Source organism: Phascolarctos cinereus, unplaced genomic scaffold (assembly GCF_003287225.1).
Source record: "Phascolarctos cinereus isolate Bilbo 61053 unplaced genomic scaffold, phaCin_HiC Scaffold_2;HRSCAF=192, whole genome shotgun sequence".
Taxonomy (NCBI): Eukaryota; Metazoa; Chordata; class Mammalia; order Diprotodontia; family Phascolarctidae; genus Phascolarctos; species Phascolarctos cinereus.
The window spans coordinates 44,233,187-44,257,724 of NW_027555625.1; the positions used below are offsets into that span (position 1 = coordinate 44,233,187).

The following is a 24,538-nucleotide window of genomic DNA, read 5'->3' on the forward strand; positions in this document are numbered from 1 at the left end:
ACTGTTGGATAATATCACTGTGTTGCAATAAATAGCGAATTTGCAGAATTCAGAGAAGCACAGGAATGTTTACATGATCTCATTTGGAGGGATGAAAGCAGAATCAGGAAAACAACATATACAGTGACAACAATACTGTAATTGAACGTGTGTAATGATTAAGTCTTTCCCTGGAGAAGAGATGAGAAAATATCTTTCTCCTCCGTGCAAAGGTGGGTTGACTTACACAGACTATCAAAAAACCCATTGATTGTGTGCTTCCTGTGGGCGCCTGCGCTGTGCTAAGAGCTAGGGATACAAAGAAAGCTCACTTTCTAATGAAAGAGACAACAGGAAAAGAAGTAGGCACTTTTTATATTGAAAACTGAGGAAATCAAATGGATTCTCTTCTGTAATCAAGTTCATTTTGTATCACTGTCAACATTGTGTCACTACCTAAGTTGTGTTTCATATGTCTCTGAGTTAAGTGTGAAAGTTCAGCTTTCCTGTAAATCACTCATTATCTCTGATGAAATTTAGAAGTTTGGTTTTCTTGCTAATCTATCCCTGTATCAAGGAAATCTGTTATCCTTGGAGGAAGCAGGTGGATGCCAGGGAGTCCCTTCTGTTATCCCTGCAATGCTGGCTGTCGTTCAAAAGCATCTGTCCTCGCTGTGACACGGATTAGCCACACATGTGGACACCACCAATGAGCTTTCCATGGCAACAAGAAGGAAAGAGGGGTTGTTGCCCGTCCTACATTTCAAATTTCTAGCTAATCATGTTGTCCCCCATATCTTTTGGGGCACTCCTCCTTTTGTCCAAAAAAATGATCTGTCAACCCTCATTCAGGGTCTTTGGTTAGCTAAGGAGCTAAAGACCCCTTTTAGTGGTAACTGTTAACCTTACCAATAAATTTGAATGGGCTCAGAACATTGCTGCCTCAGTTTACCTTAATTTCAATCATGAATGTGTGTGTGTGTGTATGTGTGTGTGTGTGTGTGTGTGTGTGTGTGTGTGTGTGTGTGTGTGTGTATATATATATATATATATATATATATATATATATATATATATATATATATGGAGAGAGAGAGAAGATGGGAGGTAATCTCTGGGCAGGGAACAGGAAAGGCTTCTTGAAGAAGATGGGAAGTGAGCTGCTAAGACAGAGGTGAGGAGGAAGAAAGGGAGGACATGGGGGGCAGCAGGTGTAAAGGCTCAGAGATAGGACATTGATTATTTTGTGAATGGAACAGTAAAGGGGCCAGTGTAGTAGGATCCTAGAGTGTGTGGAGGGAGGGGTAAGGAGTAGGAAGGGGCTGGGTTATGAAGAGCTTTAGATGCCCAATGGAGGTAATAGGAATCATTGGAGTTTATTGAGTAATGTAGTCACACGGTCAAATGAGTACTTTAGGAAAATCACTTTGGCAGCTGAAAGGAGGGGAAATTGGTGGCGGGGGGAGAGCAGGGAGACTGGATGCGGGGAAACCAATCACAAGGCTATTGTAATAATTCAGGCAAGAAGTGATAAAGAAAAAGACTAGCGTGATGACTGTGTGACTAAGGAGCAGGGGCCTATACCAGAGAGTGAAAGGAGAAATGTCAAGATTTGGCAACACACTGGATATGCGGGATAAGTAAGAGGGAAGGGGCAAGAAGAATGTGAAGGTTGGAAGCCTCGCTGATTGGGAGGATGCTGGTGCCCTTGATTATGGTAGAGAAGTTTGGAGAGAGAGTAATGGAGGAAAGTGATGGATTCTGTTTTGTGTATGTTGAGTCTGAGATGCCATGAGGACATCCTGTCTGAGATGTCCAAAAACGACATGTGACTGAAGATCAGGAAAGAAACTAGGACTTCATATATGTGGAAGTCGTTTGTATAGAGATGATAATTGAACCCATGGGAGCTGAAGAGATTACTAAGAGGGAGTATAGAGGGAAGAAGGAAGACCCAGGTCAAAGCCCTGGGGGACTCCTATGGTTAGTGGGCAAAGATCCAGCAAAGGAGGTGAAGACAGAGTGGGAGGAAAACCGAGAAAGATGAGTCTCGCCAAACCCAGGAGGAGAGAGAATATCCAGGAGAAGGTGATTGATAGCGTCGAAGGCTACAGAAGGGTCAAGAAGAGATGAGGATCAGACAAAAGCCTATTAGATTAGTCAGAAATCACTGGTAATTTTGAGAGAGCAGCATTGGTTAAATGATGAGGTCAGACGCCAAACTGCAGAAGGTTTGGAAGTAAATGAGAAGAGAAGAAGTGGAGATAGCTTTTTTTCCCAATTTTTTTTTTTTTGTCTAGGCTATCGGGTTAAGTGACTTGCCCAGGGTCACACAGCTAGTAAGTGTTATGTGTCTGAGACCGGATTTGAACTAAGGTCCTTCTGAATCCAGGGCTGGTGCTCTATGCACTGTGCCACCTGGCTGCCCCCTCTTTTCCAATTTTTAATAAAATTCTGTTCTCCAGGACAAGAATTGCATATCTACTCATTTATAGTATTGATAAAGTACAGTGTTCTTCACTTTTCTATTTCTGCTCACATTCAAGTATTCAGAAGGCCTGGAATTTATACAGTAGCTCAAATGTTATTCTTAAAGTGCCGTTTGCACTCGTCTTGGACTAGATGTCCCATAAATATCCTAAACTCAACATGCTCAAAATTTAATTCATTATCTCTCCCCACCCACTCACAAAACCCTTTCTTCTTCTTAACTTGCCTCTTACTATTGAGGGTACCACCCTCCTCCTAGCCCCGCTAGGCTTACAGCCTAAGTGTCACCCTCTATTCCTCACTCTCTTCTTCCCCTCCCCTGCCATATTCAGTCTGTTGCCAAGTCCTGTTGACTTTACCTTTTAACATATCTCGAAGGTGCCCCCTTCTCTCCTCTGACACTGCCACCACTGCGCTGCAGACCCTCATCACCTCACACCTGGACTATTGCAATAGCTGCTGGGGGGGTCCGCCTGCCCCAAGTCTCTCCCCACTCCAATCCATCCTTCATTCAGCCTGTAAAGTGATTGTTCTAAAGCACAGGCTGATCATGTCATGACCCATTCAATAAACTCTGGTGGTTCCCTGTCATCTCCAGGATCAAATCTAAAATCTTCTGCTTGTTTTTTCCAACAACACGTCTCCTCCCCTGTCTCCTTCTTCCCGTCTTCTTACACCTCATTCACTTCCTCATACTCTAAGACGCAGTGACACTGGCCTTCTTGCTGATGTCCATCTCCAGCCTCTGGGCATTTTTTCTGGCTGTCCCCCATGTTTGGAATTCTTACTCTCTTCATCTCTACTTCCTGGTTTTGTGGCTTTTTTTCAGGTCCCAGCTAAATTCCCACTCTCTGCAAGAAGCGTTTCCTGGTTCCCCTTAACATTGGTGCCTTTCCTCTGACACAATCTCCAACTTGTCCTATCTATGTCTTGTTTGTATGTATTACTTTGCATGTTGTCCCCTCCATTAGATGATGAGCTCCTTTCCTTGATAGCAGGAATTGTTTTTTGCAATTCATTGCATCCCTAGCATTTTACACAGTTCCTGGCACATAGTAGATGCTAAATAAATGCTTATGGACTTGACTTCGTTGGGAAGAATCGGGAGCTCCAGGCAAATAGATGGCTTCAATTTTGGGGGAAAGAAGTATGAGATGAAGTGAGGGTGGTGGTGCCATGGAAGGCTTGAGGATAGAGGAGATTTAGAAAGGTTTGTGGTTAGTAGGATATTTATTAATGTGAAGTAGAACAATTATATTGCCTTGCAGCAGTGAGGGCCCAATTGAATTTAGCTTTAAATTTTTACTGGACCTAATCAGAACAGCTTATGATTTCCTTCAGCTCTGGCCAGGAGTCTGTGAATAGTTTTAGTCAGTCAAAAAACATTTATTAAGCACTCCTTATGTTCCAGGTGCTGTGGTAAGCACTGGGTTTACCAAAAGAGGCTAAAGCCAGTCTCTGCCTTCAAGGAGCTTACAATCTAATGGAATAACTCTAATAGGAAGAATCAAAGGTTGGGGCTTGACAAAGTGTGATTAGCCATAGGAAAAGAGGGCCAATGAGTCAAGAGCTGAGGAAAGTGTAGGGCTGAAATGGCTCCCTAAGGTGTTGAAATAGGGAAGGGATGATAGTCTAGTTATCACAGGGGTGTGATGTGGGAAAGAACTAAGGAGTATTGAGAACGAACGTCACAGCAAGTGCAAAGAACAGGGTTACAATGAGTAAGGCACAGAGAAAGATGGTGTGATAACTATCCTACTTGTTGACCTATTGATTAATTTTGCTGATCTGCTTTTTTGTTTGTTTGTTTTGGCTTTCTTTTTTCTTTTTTGGTTTGCTTGTTAAATAAGGCAATAGGAGAAAGAGATTTGGAAATTAGGTGATCTAAAACCAAATACTATTAAAATAATTTAAATGAACAATAGCTAGTAATTATGTAGCATTTTAAGGTTTGCAAAGCACTTTACAAATATCACATTTTATCCTCTCCACAACCAGGAGACATAGGTGCTATTATTGTGCCTATTTTACAGATGAGAAATCTGAGGCCAGCAGAGGTTACATGTCTGAAGCTAGCTCTGAACCTCAAGTCTTCCTGACTCTAGGTTCAATGCTATATCTATTGCCCCATCTAGACTGTGTCCCTATCCCCTATCCTCCATGTCCCTATCTCCTGTCCTCCATGTCCTCTATCTCATATCTTCCCTGTTCCTTCTCCCCTCCCTGTCCTCCATGTCCCATCTAGACTCTAAGGTCCCTTCCAGTAATAAGCCTCAGATGCTATCATGCTAAATCCCCTTCCCTGCATGGTCCTCAATTTCGTCACCTGTTCAATAGGGGAGGGAAGATGGGAATAGACAATCTCTAAGGTCCTTTCCAGCTCTATGATCCTATAAGGTAGACCATCTGTTCGTCTCTGGAGTCCATCCCTGGTGGACATTTGCCTGGGCCAGAACTATGAAGGCCACTTTCAATAGATTCATCAAATGCAGCTGGGCTCTGGGGGTGGAGTGGGTGGGGAGAGGAGTCATAGAGAAAGGGAGAGGCCAAGCCCATTGTGTCTTGTAAAGCTACCACACAACAACAGTGGCTTCTTTCCCCGTTGTTCATTGTGTGATGCTTTCCCCAACCCTGAGAGGATTCTGTGCTAAGACCAGGTCCTCCAGGCCTCACTCCTATGGGGAGAGAGATGCAAGGAAGCAGATGTCAGAGGAAGGGAGAGAAGAGAAATCAAAACTGATGTTGGATGGGCATTGAATCTAATCTAGACAGAAAGACAGATAGAGAGACGGGGTGACAGTCAATCTGCCTATAACTGTGAATAATCGGTTTGGCCAGGGGTGTTGAGAGGTTCAAATGAGGTCGTGGATTGTGAAGTCCTTTGCAAACCCTAAATCATTGTATAAATGTCAGTTATAATAATAATAGTAATTATTAGTAGTAGTCGTCTCTGGTCACCAGGTCTCCAGTCAGACAATGGCTTCATTCCCTGAGCCTTCTACCAAATTCCTGCTGAACTCAAGAAATATTTATAGAGCAATACTGGGGAACGCTGGTAAAGGTTTAACAAGTGGGCTCTCTAGCAGAAACCTATGTACATATGCTTTTAAATTTAATCCGCATTATCAATACTTTCTTAAGTCCATACAATCAACAGAACTCAATCAAACTCTAATTTGTAGTAATTTCTGAGGTATAATGCTGACATCGAGAGCTTAACACTAAGGATCTCACAGTCTGGTAGAGCTAGCTTTGTTTTTGTCATTTAATTATTTTCAGGCGTGTTTGACTCTTCATGACCCCATCTGCGGGGTTCTTGGCAAAGATACTGTAGTGGTTTGCCATTTCCTTCTCTAGCTCATTTTACAGATGAGGAAACAGATGAGAATGAGTCTGAGGTACAGAGAGGCGACTTGTCTAAGGTCACAAAGGTAGTAAAAGTGACAGATTTATTTTTGTTCAGCCATGTCCGACTCTTTGTGGCCCCATTTGGGGTTTTCTTGGCAAAGATACTAGAATGGTTTGCCATTTGCTTCTCCAGCTCATTTTACAGAGGAGGAAACTGAGGCAAACAGGGCTAAGTGATTTGCCCAGGGTCACACAGCTAATAAGTATCTGAGTCCAGATTTGAACTCATAGCTTCCTGACTCCAGGCCCAGCACTTTATGCATTGTAGTGCCATCCCAGACTTGAGCTCATTTGGTTAAAACAGTGCAAATATTTCAAAGCTATGGGTCTGATCCTCTATGTGGGCCAATTGGCTTTACTGCGTTGTAGCCCTGAAAATTCAAGCCTTGGGTAATATGAAACACCAGCAAAGGGAACATGGATAAATTGACCCTTTCTTTTCTCTGGGAGGCAGCAGGTTCTACCTGAGAAGAGATTGAAGACCAGAAAAGTTTGGATGGTCAGCTCCTGGTAAACAGGAACTGTGTCTACGTGGTTATACCTGTACAGTAGCAATTCCAACCTGGTGTCAGTCAGAACATTACTGATTCCTGTAGGCCGTTGTTAGCTTTTCTCTGTAATGTGGCCAAACCTAATGATAAAAAAAGAAGTCAATTGCTTAGCAGTGAAACATTCAGATTAGGGGTGATGGTGAAATAAGGGACCCTTTTCAATATGATTTTTTAAAATAAGATCTATTACTGCAAGTCTATGACATAATTATCAATACAATTCATAATTCCTGCTTCACTCATTGTAGATGCTCAAAGGATTTAGGGTTGGAAGGAAACTGAAGAAACCCTCCAGGCTATCTCTCTAATTTTATAGAGGAGGCCCAGACAGAAGTGTCTTATCCAAGGTCATATGAGTAACCAGTGTCAGGAGTAAAATTTGAACCCAGATCCTCTACCTCTAGTGTCAATGATCTTTCCACTATATTTCAAAAGCCTTCCATGTTGGTAGCAGATATAACATGTTCACGGAGAAGTAAGCTAACTTGATCCGGGAGAAGGTATTAGCAACTGGGGATTAGGAGAAGCTGAGAGAGTGGGAGGTAGCTCCTGGGTAGAACCTTATTGAAAGCTGATGTAATGTGAGTGAACTGACCTGTAGTGGCCATTCCTTGGAGCATGCACAAATATTCCCTGCCTGGTCCAACTGACCATGTGGAAGCTTAGGGGGGAACTGCTTTCAACCATGCACGACTGAGAAACTTGGACTGTGTGGGGGCGAAGAGTCCCCTAATTGGCTGCTGATCCAGAAGTTCTGATGATACACTAGATCAGGTGTGGAGAACCTGTGGCCTTCTGACTCAGTCCAAGTTTTACAGAACAAATTCTTTTATTAAGGAGATTTGTTCTGTGAAGTTCGGATTCAGTTAAAAGACCGCATCTGAGGAGCTAGAGGGTCACATGTGGTCTCAAGGCCACAGGTTCCCCACCCCTGCCCTAGACAATTGGCTAAAGGAGCATCCTTCCTCTGCCCCTGCCCTCTTGATAACCACTGTGTGGACAGTTTCCAGTTTTATCTGTGTGGTGGGGGAAAGGGGATATTGGCCTTGACTCTATATGTCCATGAACACAAGGCCACCTCCATTTATTTGTGTTTATTCTTTCCCAATCTTAGGTGAATGAGTACCCTGGGGTGAGTATGTCTGGGATCGATGGTGTCCTTGTGAGTTCAGAAAGGTCGGGAGGTCTTGGGAGGCCTGTGAGGTGGTACTTGTAGGGTCTCCAGAATGGTGGTTTATGATAGCAGAGGAAGAATGTATACTGGAGAGACCAGTCCAGTGGGAGACAAAACATCTAACCAGAAGTGGAGAGGTACGTGGAGGACAGACACCGATGCAAAAAAAAGATAATTGCCTCAAGAAAGGCAGCTTCAGAAAGTGTGGCATGACTGAAGGAAGTGATGGCTATAAACTCTAAAAAGGCATGCCCCGCAGAACCCAGCAGAGATCTACACTTAAGAGGAACTTCATGAGAGTTCTGCAAAGGGAAAAAGGATTGCCAATACTATGAGTTGCAATTTACTCCTGTTCTCCATATGTGCCCCTCACTATCATTATGCTCTGAATTTGAAGCTAGTCTCACGGATGCTACGTATATCTATGGCAGAGTGCACTCCAACTTGGGGGGGGGGATGTTTTTTTAAAAAACCAACTGTTTGTGCTATACCTTCTTAAAAAATCGCTTTTCTAAAAGTTAATTGTACCAACTAGATGATTGTCACTGAGAAGCACACTGGTGGGGGCTTATAGCTATAATTCCTAGAATAGTGCCAAGTACATAGTAGGCTCTTAATAAATACTTATTTGATTGATTGATTGATTATAAGCACAGCCCTTGGAAGCACAGCCCCTCAGGGTTACTCCTATGTTCCTGAGTGTTGTCGTCTGGGGATCCCAATTTGTGAGCGTTAGCTACGGAAGTGGTTCCAGAGAGAGGACTACATCGAGAACTTTCCCAGACAGAACATCCCGGGCATGGAGGACAGCCTCGGGCCTACACAAAGGTGATTGAATCAGAAGCTGTCATGTTTTATGCGGTGATGATATATAAGATAGATCTGCTGAAACAGTGAGTGTATGGGGCGGGGGGGGGGGGAGTAATGTGAAGTCAGTCTGGATAGATAGATACAGGCAGCTGGCTTTAAATGCCAAACAAGGAAATTCATTTATTTATTTATTTATTTATCTATTCATTCATTCATTTATTCATTCATTCATTCATTCACTCATTTATTTGTTTGTTTAATTATTTGTTTGTTTATCTATTTTCTCTAAAAGGTAAGAGAGAACCTCTCTGGCTTCTTGACTGTGAGGGTGCCCTGGTCAGACCTGAGCTTTAAAATTGTTTTAACAACTGTGTTAAAGCTGTTTGGAAGCAGTGAGATCAATTAGAAAGCTATTGCAATAGGTCAGGTGAGAGGTGATGAGGGCCTAGGCTAATATTCGGCATGGGAGCAAAAGAGAAAGATGTGTGAGATGCGGGGGAAGCAGGATTGGCAAGACTTGGCAGCTGTTTGGATGAGGGGGTGAGAGAGAGAAGAGTCAAGGAGAAGGCTCCCGGCTTCAAGCACAACAGGATAGAACTCTCCTTAACAGAAATCTGGGGAAAGATCAGAAAACCTGTTTGGCCGCTGTGTTACCTAGGCAGCTAGGGGGCGCCATAGTGCACAGAGAGCTGCACTTCGAGTCAGAGACTCCTGACTCCAAACCTGGCCTCCGAGCCAGGCTGGGCAAGTAGCTTCACCTGTCTGCTTCAGTTTTCCCATCTGTAGAATGGGGATAATCATAGCAATCTACTCCTTGGGGTTGTCGTGAGGATTAAATGAGATGACATTGCAGATCAAAGCATACTATTTTTGCTCTTTTGTGTGTGTGTTTTTTGTTCTGTTGCTTCTTTCACAACACAACTAATACAGAAGTGTGTTTCACATGATTGCACATCTACTACCTATATCAGGTCGCTTCCCTCTTAGGGAGTAGGGGAGGGGAGGGAGGGAAAGAGAAATTCTGGAACTCAAAATTTTATGAAAAAATGTTAAAAAATCAATAGAGTGAGGGCTGGGCCTGGAGTCTGGAAGACCTGAGTTTAGATGTGGCCTCAGACACTAGCTGTGTCACCCTGGGCAAGTCACTTGGTCTTTGCCTATCTCCGTTTTCTCATCTGCCAGATGTGCTCTGAAAACAAGTGATAGCCCACTAGACCATATCCCTTTCACCTTCCTTTGTCCGAGCAAATCTGTATAATAATGCCATTTACCTCACAGAGGGGCTGTCCTAAGGTTCAGATGGGATGGTATTGATAAAGCACTGAGCCCAGTAGCTGGCACGTAGTCAGCTCTGCTCCTTCCCTGCACCTAACTAGGTCCTTTTAGATAAGGAGAGATTCTAATTAGGGGCTGATGGGAGGGGAACCCGACAGCAGAACTTCTGTGGCTACATCAAAGGGAATGGTGGAGGACTGCTGCATTCTGGGCAGGCAGTCCGAGGAAGGGCCCAGGGGCTGGAGCACTGCGAAGGTTGGTGTCGGGTGTATGAGTGAGAAGAACCCGCTATCAGACTGGGGGAGACACACAGGACCTTGAACCCGGGGGGGGGGGGGGATTCAAAAGCTTTGCTTTTTCTGCTGTAATAGCTATCCCCCATTTCAGCACAAGAGGGCAGCATTGCCTCACTCCCGGAGCCCTTAGAGACTAGTACAGGTGGACGTCCATTGCTCCCTCTTTAGAGAGCATCTTTAGGACTTCATTCTGCAAATCTGTCCTGAACCAGCCCTATATGATGGACCCCACCAGCCAAACAGAAGCAGAGCCTGGGCTCTGGGGAGCTGACACTGCCCACCTTCCCCTTCTGCTTGGTGCTCCCATTTTGCATGTCACCTTATGACCTACTGAGGCAGATAGATGGTTCAGTGGATAGAGCGCTGGGTCTGGAGTCAGGAACACCTGAGTTCAAATCCAGCCTCAGAAACTTACCAGCTAAAATGACCTGGAGAAGGAAATGGCAAGCCACTCTCATATTGTTGCCAGGAAAACCCCATGGTGTGATATGGTCCACGAAGCCATGATGAGTCAGACAAACTGAACAACAATAACAACACATGATCTACAGCAACAGGAGGTCAAGGATACTGCCAGTCCCTGGGCCTAGTCCAGGACCTGGAATCAACTTAAGCCCTTACTCTTTTCAAGGAATAAAACTTCACATGCACTAATTGCCCTCACCCCTCCCTTCCTTCCTTATGTTATCTTGCCCCAAGGTATTCTGGTGTACTGGGTGGTTAAATCCTTTAAGGCACGGTATCTGTAATTAAAGAAATACTGCTTTGATATGGTAGTAAGTAACCATGAATCCTTTGCAGCCTTAATAAATGAGTCATCCTCCTGACTTATTCAGGCTATTTTCCTAGTGAAGAAAAGGAAAGGAGAGAAAGGGAATGACTGGCTCTAAGTCACAGAGCTTACAAATTATAGAGCTGCACTCTCAGCTCAGAGCTCCCTACCTCTCTAACTCTCATCTTATTGGAACTTCAGAACCTGCACCTAAGAGCTATTTCATAAGGACCTTCTCATTCATCTGAGAGGAGGGGGAGAAAGTCTGAGAAGAGAGGTGGAAGAGGGCTCATGGTTTATGGAGAGCACAGGTCTCACCTTCAAGAGAAAATACATGGTGAGGGTGGATGGATCACTAGACTTGGAGTCAAGGAAGAACGGAGTTTGAATCCTGTCTTAGATACTTGTGTGACCTTGGGGACGTTACTCAGCCTCATTTTCCTCATCTGAAAAATGGGGATAAAAAACTATGTAGACTTTAAAGAGCTATATAAATGCTAGCATTATTATCTTATTCAAAGGGAAGCGACATGAGAAGGTGGAAATCACCTTGGTCTAACGTACTAACTCCGATACTTACAGCGTAATAGTGGTTGGACAGGGTATGTGAAAAGCCATTCAGCTCTGCCCTTTTCAATCGCTGTTATGTTAGTTTTGAGATCTGCATGAGTCTCAAATGGGACTTAGCAATGGGAATAGCAATGTTTGTCTCACCCACTTCACAGGATCACTCACTGTGAGGCAAATGTTTTGTAAACTTAAAACATACAGTAGAAATGAAAGTTGTTGTCATGGAAAGGACAAACACTGAAATCAGAGAAGTGAATTCAAGTTCCATCTCTGCTCTCTGCTACTGGTGTGACTCTGAGGCCTTAGATTCTCTTCCTATAAAACGGGTTGGATGAATGGGTTCCTAACCCTGTTTGTATCATGGAGCCCAGACCTAGGGGATAGTCTGAGGAAGCCTATGGACCACTGCTTAGAATCATGGTTTTAAATGCAAAAATTATATACAAAATACAAACAAATTAAATAATAAATAAATGATTAAATAACAAATACATTATATGGAAACACAATTATCAAGTTATTTTAAAAATAAGTTTCGGAGTCCAGGTGAGAGCACCTGATAATGTGACCTCTAAGATCTCTTCCAGCATTAATATTCTGGGAGCCTCAGACTGTTTGACTTCCTTTTACCTCCCCTCCTTTCCTAGCCCCATACATTGCACATGGAATGAGCTGGTTTTTTTTTTCTTTAATGTGTTGGTCAATAGCTTGTCAGGAAGTGAAGCTCATACACACAAAAATCTTAAACAGAAGCTCTTAGCCTGTGGTCTGAGAACTTTTTTTTAATACTTCAATGACAGTATTTCAATATCAGTAGGTTTCCTTCGTACTCCTATATGTTTTATTTTATGCATTTAAAACCATGCTTCTGAGAAGGGGCCCATGGGCTTCATCGGACGTTGCCCAAGAAGTTCATGATAAACAAGGTTAAAAATTTCTGGACTGGGACTTGAGAAGGAGTGATAGCGCACCTTTGGGTGTTCTTTCCAAAGTGCAAGCCCTTTCAACTTCTCAATGACTCTGGTAAACTTTTACCATCCCATTCCCATCTTTCAGGGCCCAAGACATCCTGCATCAGTAGGGGTGGAGAAGATGGCTTGAGGAGGAAATGCTTTCCAGATGAAGTCCAGGGAAAAACCCACAAAAAGAACAGAGAAGTCACTGGGTTAAAGTCCACGCAAAAGCATAGCAGTAGTGAATGCAGGGCCAGCTAACCCAGCCTGGAATGAAGGAAGATGAGTCAGCCCTTTTCATAAGGCTCTTATTCTATATGGGCTAATGAGACTGAAGCATAGTGGTGAAGGGAGGGAGGGAGGGAAGGAGCAGGTATTTATTAAGTACCTACTTGGTGCCAGGCACTGTGCTAAGCACTTTATAAATATCTCATTTGATCCTCACCTGGGAGGTAGATGCCATTATTATTACCATTTTACAGTTGAGGAAACTGAGGCAGACAGAGCTCAAGTGACTTGCCCAAGGTCTCACAGCTAAGAAATGTCTGAAGCCAGACTTAAGTCTTATTGACTATCCACTGCACCACCTAGCTGCCTTCTAAGATGGGAAGGTGTGCACATTTAAGTACATGCAAAGCAAATGCAAAAGGGTAATTTTGTGGAGAGGAGAAATAAATAAGTAGCAAGAGGGATTGAGAGAAGCTTCAGGGAGGAAGTATTGCTTGAGTTGTTTGGAAGGAATCTAGGGATTAATTCTAAGAGGCAGAGGGAAGGAAGGAATATATTCCAGGCGTAGGGGATAGTCAATGCCACAACCCAGAGCCAGGGCATAAGATAACATGTGCAAGGCACAAAAAAGGAGGCCAAGTTTAGCTGGATCATCTAGTAGAGAGAAGGGAATAATGAGAAAGACATTGGGAAAGGGAGATTGTAAAGGGCTCTAAGTGCCAAGCAGGGAAGCTAATATTTGATCTTAGAGGCAATGGGGAGCTGATGAGTGTATCGAAGAAGGGGGTGATGTAATTTGAACTGGTTTAGAAAATTTGCTTTAGAAAAACCACTTTGGCAGTTCGGTGGAGGATGGCTTGGAGAAGGAAAAGATTTGAGTCAGGGAGACCATTTAGAAGACTCTTGCAGAAGTAATGAAGGCCTGGACTGAGGTGGTGACTGTGGTCAGTAGAGAGAAGGAAATGGATACAAGAGATGTTGAGGAGGTAGGAATGATGAGATCTGGCAACTGATTGGACGTAAAGAAGAGAGGGAAAAGTCAAAGATAACCTCGAGGTTGAAAACCTGGGTTCCTGGAAGGCTGGTGGTATCATTGATAAATGAGGGACCTTCAGAAGAGGGATGGGTGTGGTAGAAAAGTTAATGAGTTCTGTTTTGCACATACTGAGTCTATGTCTACTCATTGTCTCTATAGACTGTAGTCTAGACCAGGGGTGAGGAACCTTTGCCCTTGAGGCCACATTGGCTCACCCCTGGTCTAGTCACTATTTCTAGTGAGGTGTCTTTGGGGCAACCAGTCTCCTTAACTTGGATGGGAAAAAAATTAACCTTTTTAAAAAAATATAAATTGATTTCTTTCGTTAACGCTGTGTATTTGATTACATGCATTTTGAAACTTGATTCTGAAGAGTCCCTAAACCCTCCAGCTTGCCTCTCAAAGTGACCATGACATAAGTGCCTGGCATTTGATAAGCAAATCATCTATGCCAGGTGTGGCCTTAAGGCCGCAGGTCCCCCACCCCTGAGTGCTTTTATCTAGGTCAATAATTAAAAGGTCCAATAGCCAGGGTCAACACAGATCCCCAAGGAGCTCCAATAGAGAGACGTTCTTTTAAGCTGACATAGAAACATTAAGAAACAGTCTTTGGGTCCAGCTATTCAACAAGTTCTGAATCCACCTAACTGTATAGTCACCTAGCTTGCATCGTTCCATCTTTTTCGTATGAATAACACGAGAAGCTTTGTCCAATGTTTTATTAAAATCTAGGCAAACTGTATTTATAGTATCCCTCTGATACAATGATAAGAAGAATGATAACATTAACTAGCATTTTTTAAATATAGCTCTTTGAAGTTTGCAAAGCACTTTACAGATATCTGAAGAAGGAAAGGAAGCTTCATCCAGCATGACTTGTTCTCAAAGAAGCCATGTTGACTCTTCATGATGTCTCCTTCTTTTACTAGGTAATCACTATAGTACGTTCCAGAATGTTGCTATGAGCCAAAGTCAAGCTTCCTGGCTTATAGCTTGCAAATTCCATTCTTTTTCCTGTTTTTGGAGACATGGGATATTTGCTCTTCTCCAGTCCCACATGGCCTCTCTGGTTCTCCATAATCATTCAGAAGTCTCTGACTTGCTCATTATTTTGGCATTCCGGAATGGAGCTCAGCTGGGCCAAGTTGACTTGAACTCACCAAGGGCATTGAGTAAGAGAGTCCCTAGCAGCCCTCCAAGAGTTCAAGTGTGCCTGAGAGGTAGTAGGCACTTAAATGCTTGTTGAACAGCGTTGAATTTGTTGACTTAACACAGAACAGAAACAGTTTATGCCCCTATCACAAATATTAACATCACTCCCTTTCTAGCCCTACCAGGACTGGTTTCTCCTGTTCGCCCCAAGTAGGGGGAGTTGGGGATGGAATTTTGGTCCATCTCACCCACAATGGAGGGATCAATAATGGATGTCCTGATTCCATCAGTTTTCGTAACCTGAGTCTCCACTAGCTTGAGCCGCCCTAGCTCCAGGAAACCTGAGTTGAGATATAGCCATCCCATGGGATTTTTTGGGGGAGGGGGTGTGGGAAGCAGAGATGGTTGAAGGACTGTCTGGAACTGGATCTGGGTGGAGCTTGTTACTTGTGGGCTCTGGAATTTCATGGATATAAGGGGCAGAGAAGCCCTAGGGACGAGAACCATTTGTCAGACACCTTGCTCTACTCTGTCTCTGGCAGGAATGGCCACCTTTGTTCCAGTAAGTAATGTTATTTCTGCCTCAGGAAGGGCTTGGGGAGTGACACCTAGGTAGATATCCTGGGAATTTATTTTCTTAGCATGTCCTGGCTAAGATGGGGTTACTTACTTGGATGCCCCTTTATCTAAGGGACTGTTAGCCTTGCTCAACCTCTGATGGGCTTGGGATAGAGTTGCTGGGTCCTGGCTCCTGCATTATAACAACACAGACATCTGTGTCCAAAGAACTTTCCCATCTACGGTCCCATTGTAGACTCACATTATACTTTTGACAAGAGAAAGATCAGGAATGGTTATGTCTATTTTCTGGGCTCAGTGGCCAATGCTTGGCCTAGCTGGTTCCTAATGGAACAGGGACCTGGACATAATTGTGACTGTCGCTGTTCCACAGGATCATTATCTGAACACAACTCCGCTGTGTCAATATGAACTAAGCATTTAGGTCAATAAAGACAATATAATTTGCTCACGGCTCGTTTTGGTGAGACAAGAGGCAAAGTAGGTCTTTGTCTCCAGATTTAGTCCACTGAACAGGAAGGGACCAAAGAGGAAGGACATTGAAGTGGCCCATTAGAAAGAGGCGGTGTGTGGTATGGTGAAAGGGCACTGGTCAGGGCATTCTAGGAGCTGGTTTTGAAACACAGCTTTGCGATGGCTAACTCAAAGCAATCCTTTTAATGACTCCAGGTCACAGTTTCCTCATCTTTCAAATGAGAGGATTGGATTAGATCAAGGGTTCTTAATACGGAATCCATCTGTCCCAAGCCTATGGACAGATGTCAAGGGGCTCCTTAACTTGGATGGGAAAAAATTAACCTTTTTTTAAAAATATAAATTGATTTCTTTTGTAACGCTGTGTATTTGATTGCATGCATTTTGAAACTTGATTCTGAAGAGTCCCTAAACCCTCCAGCCTGCCTCTCAAAGTGACCATGACACAAAAAAAGGTTAAAAACCCCTAGATTAAATAATAAGAGTGTCCCCCCCCCATTTAAAAACGTGTTTGCTCCTTTAAATGTGAAACTGGTCCTTGAAGCCAAGGTATTTTGAGGGGAGGGAGAAGCATACTAGCCTGTAAAAAAAAAAAAGATATTTGTCAGACAGGTCTCAAAGAATACAGAAGCCACTATGCCCATCGATGTGAGAATTTCTAAGCCTAAGGGGTGGCCAAAGGTCACTACCTCGGGGAATACTCCAGGCTAGACTCACTCTCCAGAATTTAGTTTTGGTTTTCTGTTGTTTTACATTTTATCGATGTGTTTTGTTTTTACATTACACGTAAGTATTGATTTATTTATTTATCTGTTTATTCATCTATCTAGGCCATATCAGGGTCAATCATTTTAGGAGAATACTGTTTGTAAGGCACGTGCAGGCATGAAGACATGGGCCACCCAACCCTAACTAACTATTCTCTCTCTCCCCTATAGTATGCTTCATGCTATCGGAAGAAGCAAGCCATGCAGATGCTGGGCCACAGTGGCTATTTCTCACTCTTCGCCAATCCTCCCTGCCTTGTTGCAGCGCGGAAGCCACTGCCCTGTCCAGCGCCCGAGATGACTCTTCGACAGATCAGTCGGCTTATTCGTGGGCTAAAGCAGCTGAGGCTCCGGGACAGTAGGATGTCCGAGGGCTCCCCACTGCCTGAACCCTCGAGGTGAGGTCGGGGGATCGGCGGAGCTACAACGAGGGTGGGGAGAGTATGGCTTTGCTACAGAGCACTGGGGAAGGGGGCTGCATCGGTCTTCTTCCTGGTACCCCACTGCCTCAGGGCTTCGATGCAGTACCCGGCACAATTTCCCTAAGCCATCCCCCTAAGGCAGTGGCTCTTAACCTGAGATTCACGGATAGATTTCAGGGGTCCATGAACTTGGATAGGATAAAAAAAAATATTATATCTTTACTTTCACCAATTGATATTTAGCATTTCCCTTTAATAATTAAAAAAAAGATCAAAAATATTATCCCAAAAAGACTTCACCAAATTGCCAAAGGGAACCATGACGAAAAGATGGTTAAGAACCCCTACCTAGGATTCTTCCACCATAGTGCTTCCCATGTGCAGAGAACCAGACAACCCCCCCCACACCCTACCCCAGGGCAAGTGTTAAACTACTCCTGATACAGCTGTGATGCCCTTGGACTCTCCTCTGTGCTACCACCCCCTCCCTCTCCCAGTTGCTTCTGCCTCAGGTAAAAACATTCTTAGCTATGACTTGGCATCAGGGTCTTCCTAGACCAGCATGTTCTCCAGCACAAATTAACGGCATCTGCCTACACTGCTCACCTCTTCCCTCCGTACTAAGCTCTTCCCATCTGCAACAAGTTCAAGGTCGAAATATTGGCAGGCTTTCCTAATTGGGAGGGTGAAGGACGACTTGTCAATTAGCTTCATTAGAAGCTGCCATCTTGTGGGCCACATCTACTGCAAGGAAAAGACGATAAGGTCTGGTTTGTTCTTACCTTCTCCCTTGCCTGAGACCTGAGGTCAGGACTTCCCTGGGGCTGATGATATTTCTTCCTCTTCCTCTTCTTCACAGTCCAAGCGGATCAGACAGCTTGCAGACAGCATCCAGGCATCCCGAGAGCTCTGAGGAGTCCTGCCTGCTCTGTTTCCTGAAGTGGGGGACATTCCCAGCACATCCTAATAGGGATGAAGAAGACAGGTCACTGAACTCTGCCTTGAAGGCTAATACCGGGATGCGGAGGGAAATGATTCTAATACACACACCCTAGCGGTCTTCATGGGTCTTGGTTTCCTCATCTATAGATCTTTAAAGTCCCTTAGAGCTCCAGACCCTTTGTTCCTGAGAGGAAACTCCAACCCAAGCCTTCCAAACCAGTCAACTTTACTTTGTAAAACTATCTTCCAAAGATGCTACCTCTCCTCTTCCCCAAGACATATACTCACAGAAAATAACTCAGCTTCTCCTTATTTCCACTATGCATGGGATATAAGCTCCTTAAGGACAGAGCCTGGTTCGTTCTTATCTCCGTATCCCTGTACCTAGCAAAGTGCCTGGCATATAGTAGGCACTTAACAAATGTTTACTGATTCATTGGTTCATATTTTGTTGGCATCTAAGAGGTGGGGAAAGCAAAAGTTTTCTTCCCATTATTCCATGTTTAATATTCATTCTTAACACTTTCTTAAGCCCAGACAATCACCAAAATGCGTCAAGTCCTGATTTGTAACAATTGTTTATTTTTGAGGCATAAATGCTCAGTTGAAAATTTAACAATCAGCTATCAGGTTAGAGCTGGCTCCAGTTACACCCCTGTAACTCTTTCTCATCCCCAGGGATTCTCTCTGGTTAGTTGAATGTTCACTCTTTAAGTCACTTCACTTCAATTCAATTCACCTCAATAAGCATTTATTTAAGATCTACTATGTTCTAGGCACTGGGAATACTTAAGTTGTCACCAAGCATGTTTAAGTACCTTCTATATGCCAGGCAGGAGCTGTGCTAAGTGCTAGGGATACAAAGAAAGGTAAAGCACACACACACACACACACACACACACACACACACACACACACACACAGAGAAAGAGAGAGAGAGAGAGAGAACAATTCCTTCCATTAAGGAGCTTATATTCCACTGAGAGAGTAACTTCTTTGAATTATATTTTTATAAAATGAGGTTGGTCAACATGACCTGTAAGGTCACTTATAGCCCCAAATCTGATTCTGATAACATAGGCATATTTTAAAGCATGCTAGCCTGTTTAAATGTGTCACCTCATACCAAACCAGGAAGATGAATTTGAGTTAAGACCCATAATGTTTTTTAAAAAATTATAATTTTTAAAAATTAAAAAAGACCCACAAAGTTGAGTGAAGGTGGGGAACTAGAGGCAAAGAACATTTGGAAATGTGATGATCCAAATAAAATAAAATATGCTTTGAGAAGAATACCATTGTGTCATTTCAATCACACTTGATTCTCAAATGTTCTGATTTTCTTCCTCAGTGAATTTTCTGCCTCTCTTTAAGCAGATCCTGTCACAAGTAGGCTACGTTGGGAGTTTGTGGATTTTACTACAGACTAAATGACCTTTGGTTCAGGATACTGCAGAAGGAGTTGGGAGATTCCTATTTGGGTCTGAGTTAGACTGGATGGCCTCCAAATCTCTCTGAGGAAGCTAAGGCACATAGCTATTAGAGTCAGGACTGGAACTCAGGTCTTTCCATGGCACCAAACACTGAGGCAGCTTTATATCTGCTGTGATATGGGCAGCTCCTAGATCACTGGTCCTTTAAGTTCCTGGCTTGACATAGTGTTTTATTAGGTTTCAGCTTCATGATTTTAACACCATTGTCTGCTCTGAAAAGAGTATCAATAAAAAAAAACAATGTGAATCACAGGAGCTTAATCACCTGTGTACCCTTTATTCTGAAATCACAGGGAAAGCCCCCGTTTGCCTCCTTATTGAATTATTCTGGTTTCCAATTACCCAAGACCGTCAACGTACAGATAAGAATGACACACCAAGAAACTGGTGTTCCCGTCTGTCCTTGTCATTTCAAGAGTTTACTTGGCCAGACTATTGCAAGTCAAGTTAAATCAACAAACCTATTAAACTACTCTGATGTGCCTAACACTTGTGCTAAGTCCTCAGTGGTACAAAGAAAGACAAAAAATCCCTGCTCTCAGGGACTCACAAAATCTCATAGGCTAATAAGGGAGACAACATACAAAAAGTGTGCAAAATATATAAGTCCATCATACCACACTGTCTGAAACACCTATAAAGACTGTAGCAAGCACAAAAAAAAATTACCGGTAATTAACATCATCCTGAATGGCTTTCACAGTGTAGTGGAAAGAGCATTGTAGTGAATTAAAGTGTCTTTGGATCTGCTATTAATTTACTGAGTGACCTTAGGTAACTTACTCTACCTCTGTTAGCTTTAGCTGAAGAAGAAGAAGGAGGAGGAGGAGGAGGAGGAGAAAGAAAGAAGAGGAGGGGAGGAGAAGGAAGAGAAGGGGAAAGTCTAGAAGATGAATGGGTGGATTTTGGAGGAAAGATAATGTGTCCTGTTTTGGACGTGTTGAGTTTAAAATGCTGCTACCAGGAAGACCAGTTTGAAATGTCCAATAGGTAATTGGTGACTTAGGACTGAATGAAGATCAGTTGGGTGATTGGGGTTGGCTAAATAGATGGCATTGGCACGTAGATGCTAATTAAACTATAGGAAGTGAGGAGGTCACCCAGTAGGAGAACGTAAAGGGAGAAAAGCAGACCTAGTAAAGAGCATTGAGGAATATCCAGTTAGGAGGCAGGATCAGGACACAGATGATAGCTAGCAAAGGAAACAGAGAGCAGAAATGGCCAGATGAATAAGAGAAGAATGAGAAGACAAGAGTATGATGAAAACTTGGAGAAGGTCAAGTACCACAAATAGGGCCTGCTTTACAAAGGGATGAAAAGGATCTCTAAAAGTTAATGGTCCCTGAACTGGAAGGCAATTATAACTGGATGGGAAGGAGAGAGAGAGAGGGGAAGGCAGAAAAGAAGTCTGAGTGATAGAGTGAGATGAACGATGTTATTTTGTTTTGTGCATTTGAAATCCTTGAAAATTCTATTATCATGCCATTTCCACTGTTGGCTGTTATACAGTATAATGGAAAGACCTAAGCTTGAGTTCTGGCTCCAACACTTAATAGTTTTGTGACTCTGGGCAAAGCACATAAATGCCTCAGTTTCTTTATCTGTCAGATAGGGATCATCCTTGTACTACCTCCTTCCAGGGATTGTTGTGAAGAAAGCCCTTTGTAAACATTAAAGAAATAGATGAACATGAGCCCCTTTATTCAAATACTCTTTTGATGCCTCAGCCTGGGGATCCTATGACCTGAAATCTTGAAGATCATGTCAGTGATGCCCAAGCTTTGGCAGGGTCTACCAAGTTGGAAAAGCTCTGAGGGTAGGTCCTACCACACACTATGTATTGTTTTTTTGTTTGTTTGTTTGTTTGTTTTTGGTTAGGCAATGGGGTTAAGTGACTTCCCCAAGGTCACGCAGCCAGTGAGTGTTATGTGTGTGAGGCCGGATTTGAACTCAGGTTCTCCTGAATCCAGGGCCAGTGCTCTATCCACGATGTATTGTTTATCCAAAGACCAGCCTAAACTCAGAATGATTCCTCTCCAACTTGCCTACAGGCTGGTTAAAAAAAAAAAAGATTTGGTCCAGCAACTAATGAATGAATGAAGACCATTTAATTAGTTGTGGTTGAGTTGGGCTTCATGTTGGGGAACCAAAGAATCACAGACCCTTGAAGTACTGAATATAAATATGAGTTTTTCTCCCTATTCTCCTCCTCACTGCAAATAAGGGCTTTTCAACTTTTGGGATTTGTTAATACGAAGGATGAGAAGCAAAGTATATTTACTACTTTCTCACATTTGGGGACCTACAGTATGGAGATTCCACCAAACATTATATTTGTTAATGACAGCAGATCCTAGGATCTGGAGCTAGACTGGAGATCCTGTCTTCCTATCAACCCATCTGTTCTGGTCTGGGCTCGAGTCAGGCCAATCTCCTGGAAATTTATATTTAACATTGAAATGAAAGAAAACACCAGTAGATGGGTCCTGCAACAGTTAACAAAAGGAAATTTACTTAGCCATAACACACAAGTTGCTTATTCTTGTTTGCCTCAGTTTTCTCATCTGTAAAATGAGCAGAAGAAGGAAATGGCAAACCACTGCAGTATCTTTACCAAGAAAACCCCAAATGGGGTCGGACTTGATTGAAATGATTTAACAACAACAGCAGAAGGGTATTCAAGAAGGATGTGTGTTGATAACAAACACCCTAAGCTGATTGTGGTTAAGGGAGAAGGCCCTGAAGAGGCCCAGCTGTTGGTCCTGAGGTTCATGCAACGAAGCGAAGTTGAGTAAAGCTCTCCTGCCCGAGTTGTCTTCGGTGGTTCAATACCACCACACACCTGGAGGACATTCATTCTCGGCAAACATTCCCATAAGTGTTAGAAGGGAAGCCCCTTGTGGGCAGGGGCTGTCTAGCTTTCTAGTCTTTACATTCCCAGAGCTTAGGAACAAGTGTGACTCTTCTGTACTCAGGCTACTAGGAAATAATGACCACAGTCTGTGCCTTTAGTCCCCTGAGCCAATCAGCTCTCAAGGATGGTTTAAATACCATTTAAGGAAGAAAAACCCAACAGCCTAACTTGCCTGCGGGGAGGGAGAGGTGGGATAGGTAGGAATGTCATCTTAAAGATCAACCAATCAACGACCAAGAATTAAGCCTGGAATCTATGGGAGGCGTTGGGCAAAATGTTCTGGGGACTCAGACAAAAATGAAATCTCTGTGGTCTCAAGGTAGTGAGTTTTCTTGGCAATATGTGTAAAATATAAGCATAAACAAATATGAGGTCATTTATCACAAGACGGCACCAACAGCTGGGGGATCAGAACACGCTTTGTGCATAAAGTGGTGCTGGGGCTGAGTCTTAAAAGAAATGAAGAATTCTACAGGGTCAAGATGAGAAGGAACTACATTCCAGGCCAGGAGTGCAAAAAGCATGGAAACCAGAGACTCCCTGCTTGGGGCAGCTAGGTGGCACAGTGGATAGAGCACCAGCCCTGGAGTCAGGAGGACCTGAGGTCAAATCCAGCCTCAGACATATAACACTTACTAGCTGTGTGACCCTGGGCAAGTCACTTAACCCCATTGCCTAACCAAAAAAAAAAAAAGAGAGAGAGAGAGAGAGAGAGAGAGAGAGAGAGAGAGAGAGAGAGAGAGAGAGAGAGAGAGAGAGAGAGAGAGACTTCCTGCTGTGTGTGAGGAAAAGCAAAAAGCCTGGTTTGCCTGGACTATAGAGTGTGGGAAAGAGAGGTGAAGGGCAGGTAGTGAGGGGTTTTAAAAGCCAAATGGGAGTTTAGATTTAATCCTAGAGGCAATAGGGAGCCATTGAAGTTTATTGAGTAGGGGAGTGGCTTTAAAAAAAATTCATGGATAGTTTTTGTGGAAAAGCTCATGACAAAGCAGTACATATGAAACCATAATTTTAAAGGCAATTCTACCAGTTAACAAATAGGGGAGAATCATTTCTTGAGTGATCTCATGAAAAGGGAAAGTAATAAAGAGAATCACTGATCTACAAGTGGAAGGGACTTTACAGAACTAATAGACCAAACCCTTCATTTTACACAGGGGGAAATAGGGCCAGAGAAGGTAAGCCCAGGGTCCTACAATTTGTATTTCCTTCTTTTTTCTGTTGGTCCTACAGCTAGCAAACAGTTTTGTTCAGTCTTTTTTTCGGTCACATCCAACTCTTCACGATCCCATTTGGGGCTTTCTTGGCAGGGATGCTGGAGCAGCTTGCCATTTCCTTCTCCAGCTCATTTTACAGATGAGGAAACTGAGACAAACAGGGTGAAGTGACTTGCCCAGGGTCACCCAGCTAGTAAGTGTCTGGGGCTACATTTGAACTCAGGTCTTCTGGATTCCAAGCCCAGCGCCACCGAGCCACCTAGCTGCCTTTATGCCTTTTTTTTTTAAAAAGCTTTCCTTCATGTTTGTTGTTGTTTTTTGTCCTTCATTCTCAGACGACCATGACATCAGGGAGGTGATGCCAGGACATTCGAGTGAATTCCTTAGGATGTGCTAATTAGCTGAGACTTTTCAAGTACTTGAAGCCAGATAAAGAATTGGTCAAGCTGAAAGAATTCTGGCTTGGTTTTTGTAATAGCCACAAGGTTGTTGTCAATCCCAGATAATTCCTCTCTGTATTTATTGATTACTTTTCCAACTTGATCTGATATGGTTTTTCTTCTTCAGTTATCTTTGGACGTGTCAACCTCCTTCTGTCTCAATCAGTCTACTATCAATTTTACAAGCATGTCTTTGAATGTAAATCTTCAAAGTGTCTCTGTGAAAAATAAATCTTTACTCTTTCTCCTTTTCGCAGTTGTAAATTCCTATCTTTTTCTGGTAGCTATAAATCCAAAAATTGTATTTTTCTCCTCTGATGTAACTGGAAACTATATATGCTTTGGGAAAAACTTTGTCTTCTGCTCGGTGGCTATTTTTAGAACCCTAAGCCTGTGTTTTGAGCATATGTAATAAGGACTGGTTCTTAAAAGACCTCTGCATGTTCATAACTGTGGCTGGCAGCGCTACCTAGCAAAGGATCCTTGGATATTTCCATTACAGAGCCAAGGTTTTCTTACTCTAGATTCTGGACTATATCTATTACCCCATATGAAACTAAGGGTTTTTTTTTCTTTTAAAGAAATGCAGTCTTGTTACC

The 24,538-nt window shown here is 43.2% G+C and overlaps 1 protein-coding gene across 1 annotated transcript in view; it reads right to left on the minus strand.

Annotated features, from left to right (window-relative positions):
- Window positions 1-14,246: 14,246 nt before the first annotated feature.
- The window catches only part of WDR59 (WD repeat domain 59), a 122,626-nt gene continuing 112,334 nt past the window's right edge, over window positions 14,247-24,538 (minus strand). Inside the window, exon 25 of the mRNA XM_020963616.2 lies at window positions 14,247-17,899. Within this exon, the coding sequence (XP_020819275.1) occupies window positions 17,790-17,899 (110 nt within the window). The 3' untranslated portion in view covers window positions 14,247-17,789. The remainder of the gene's footprint in view (window positions 17,900-24,538) is intronic.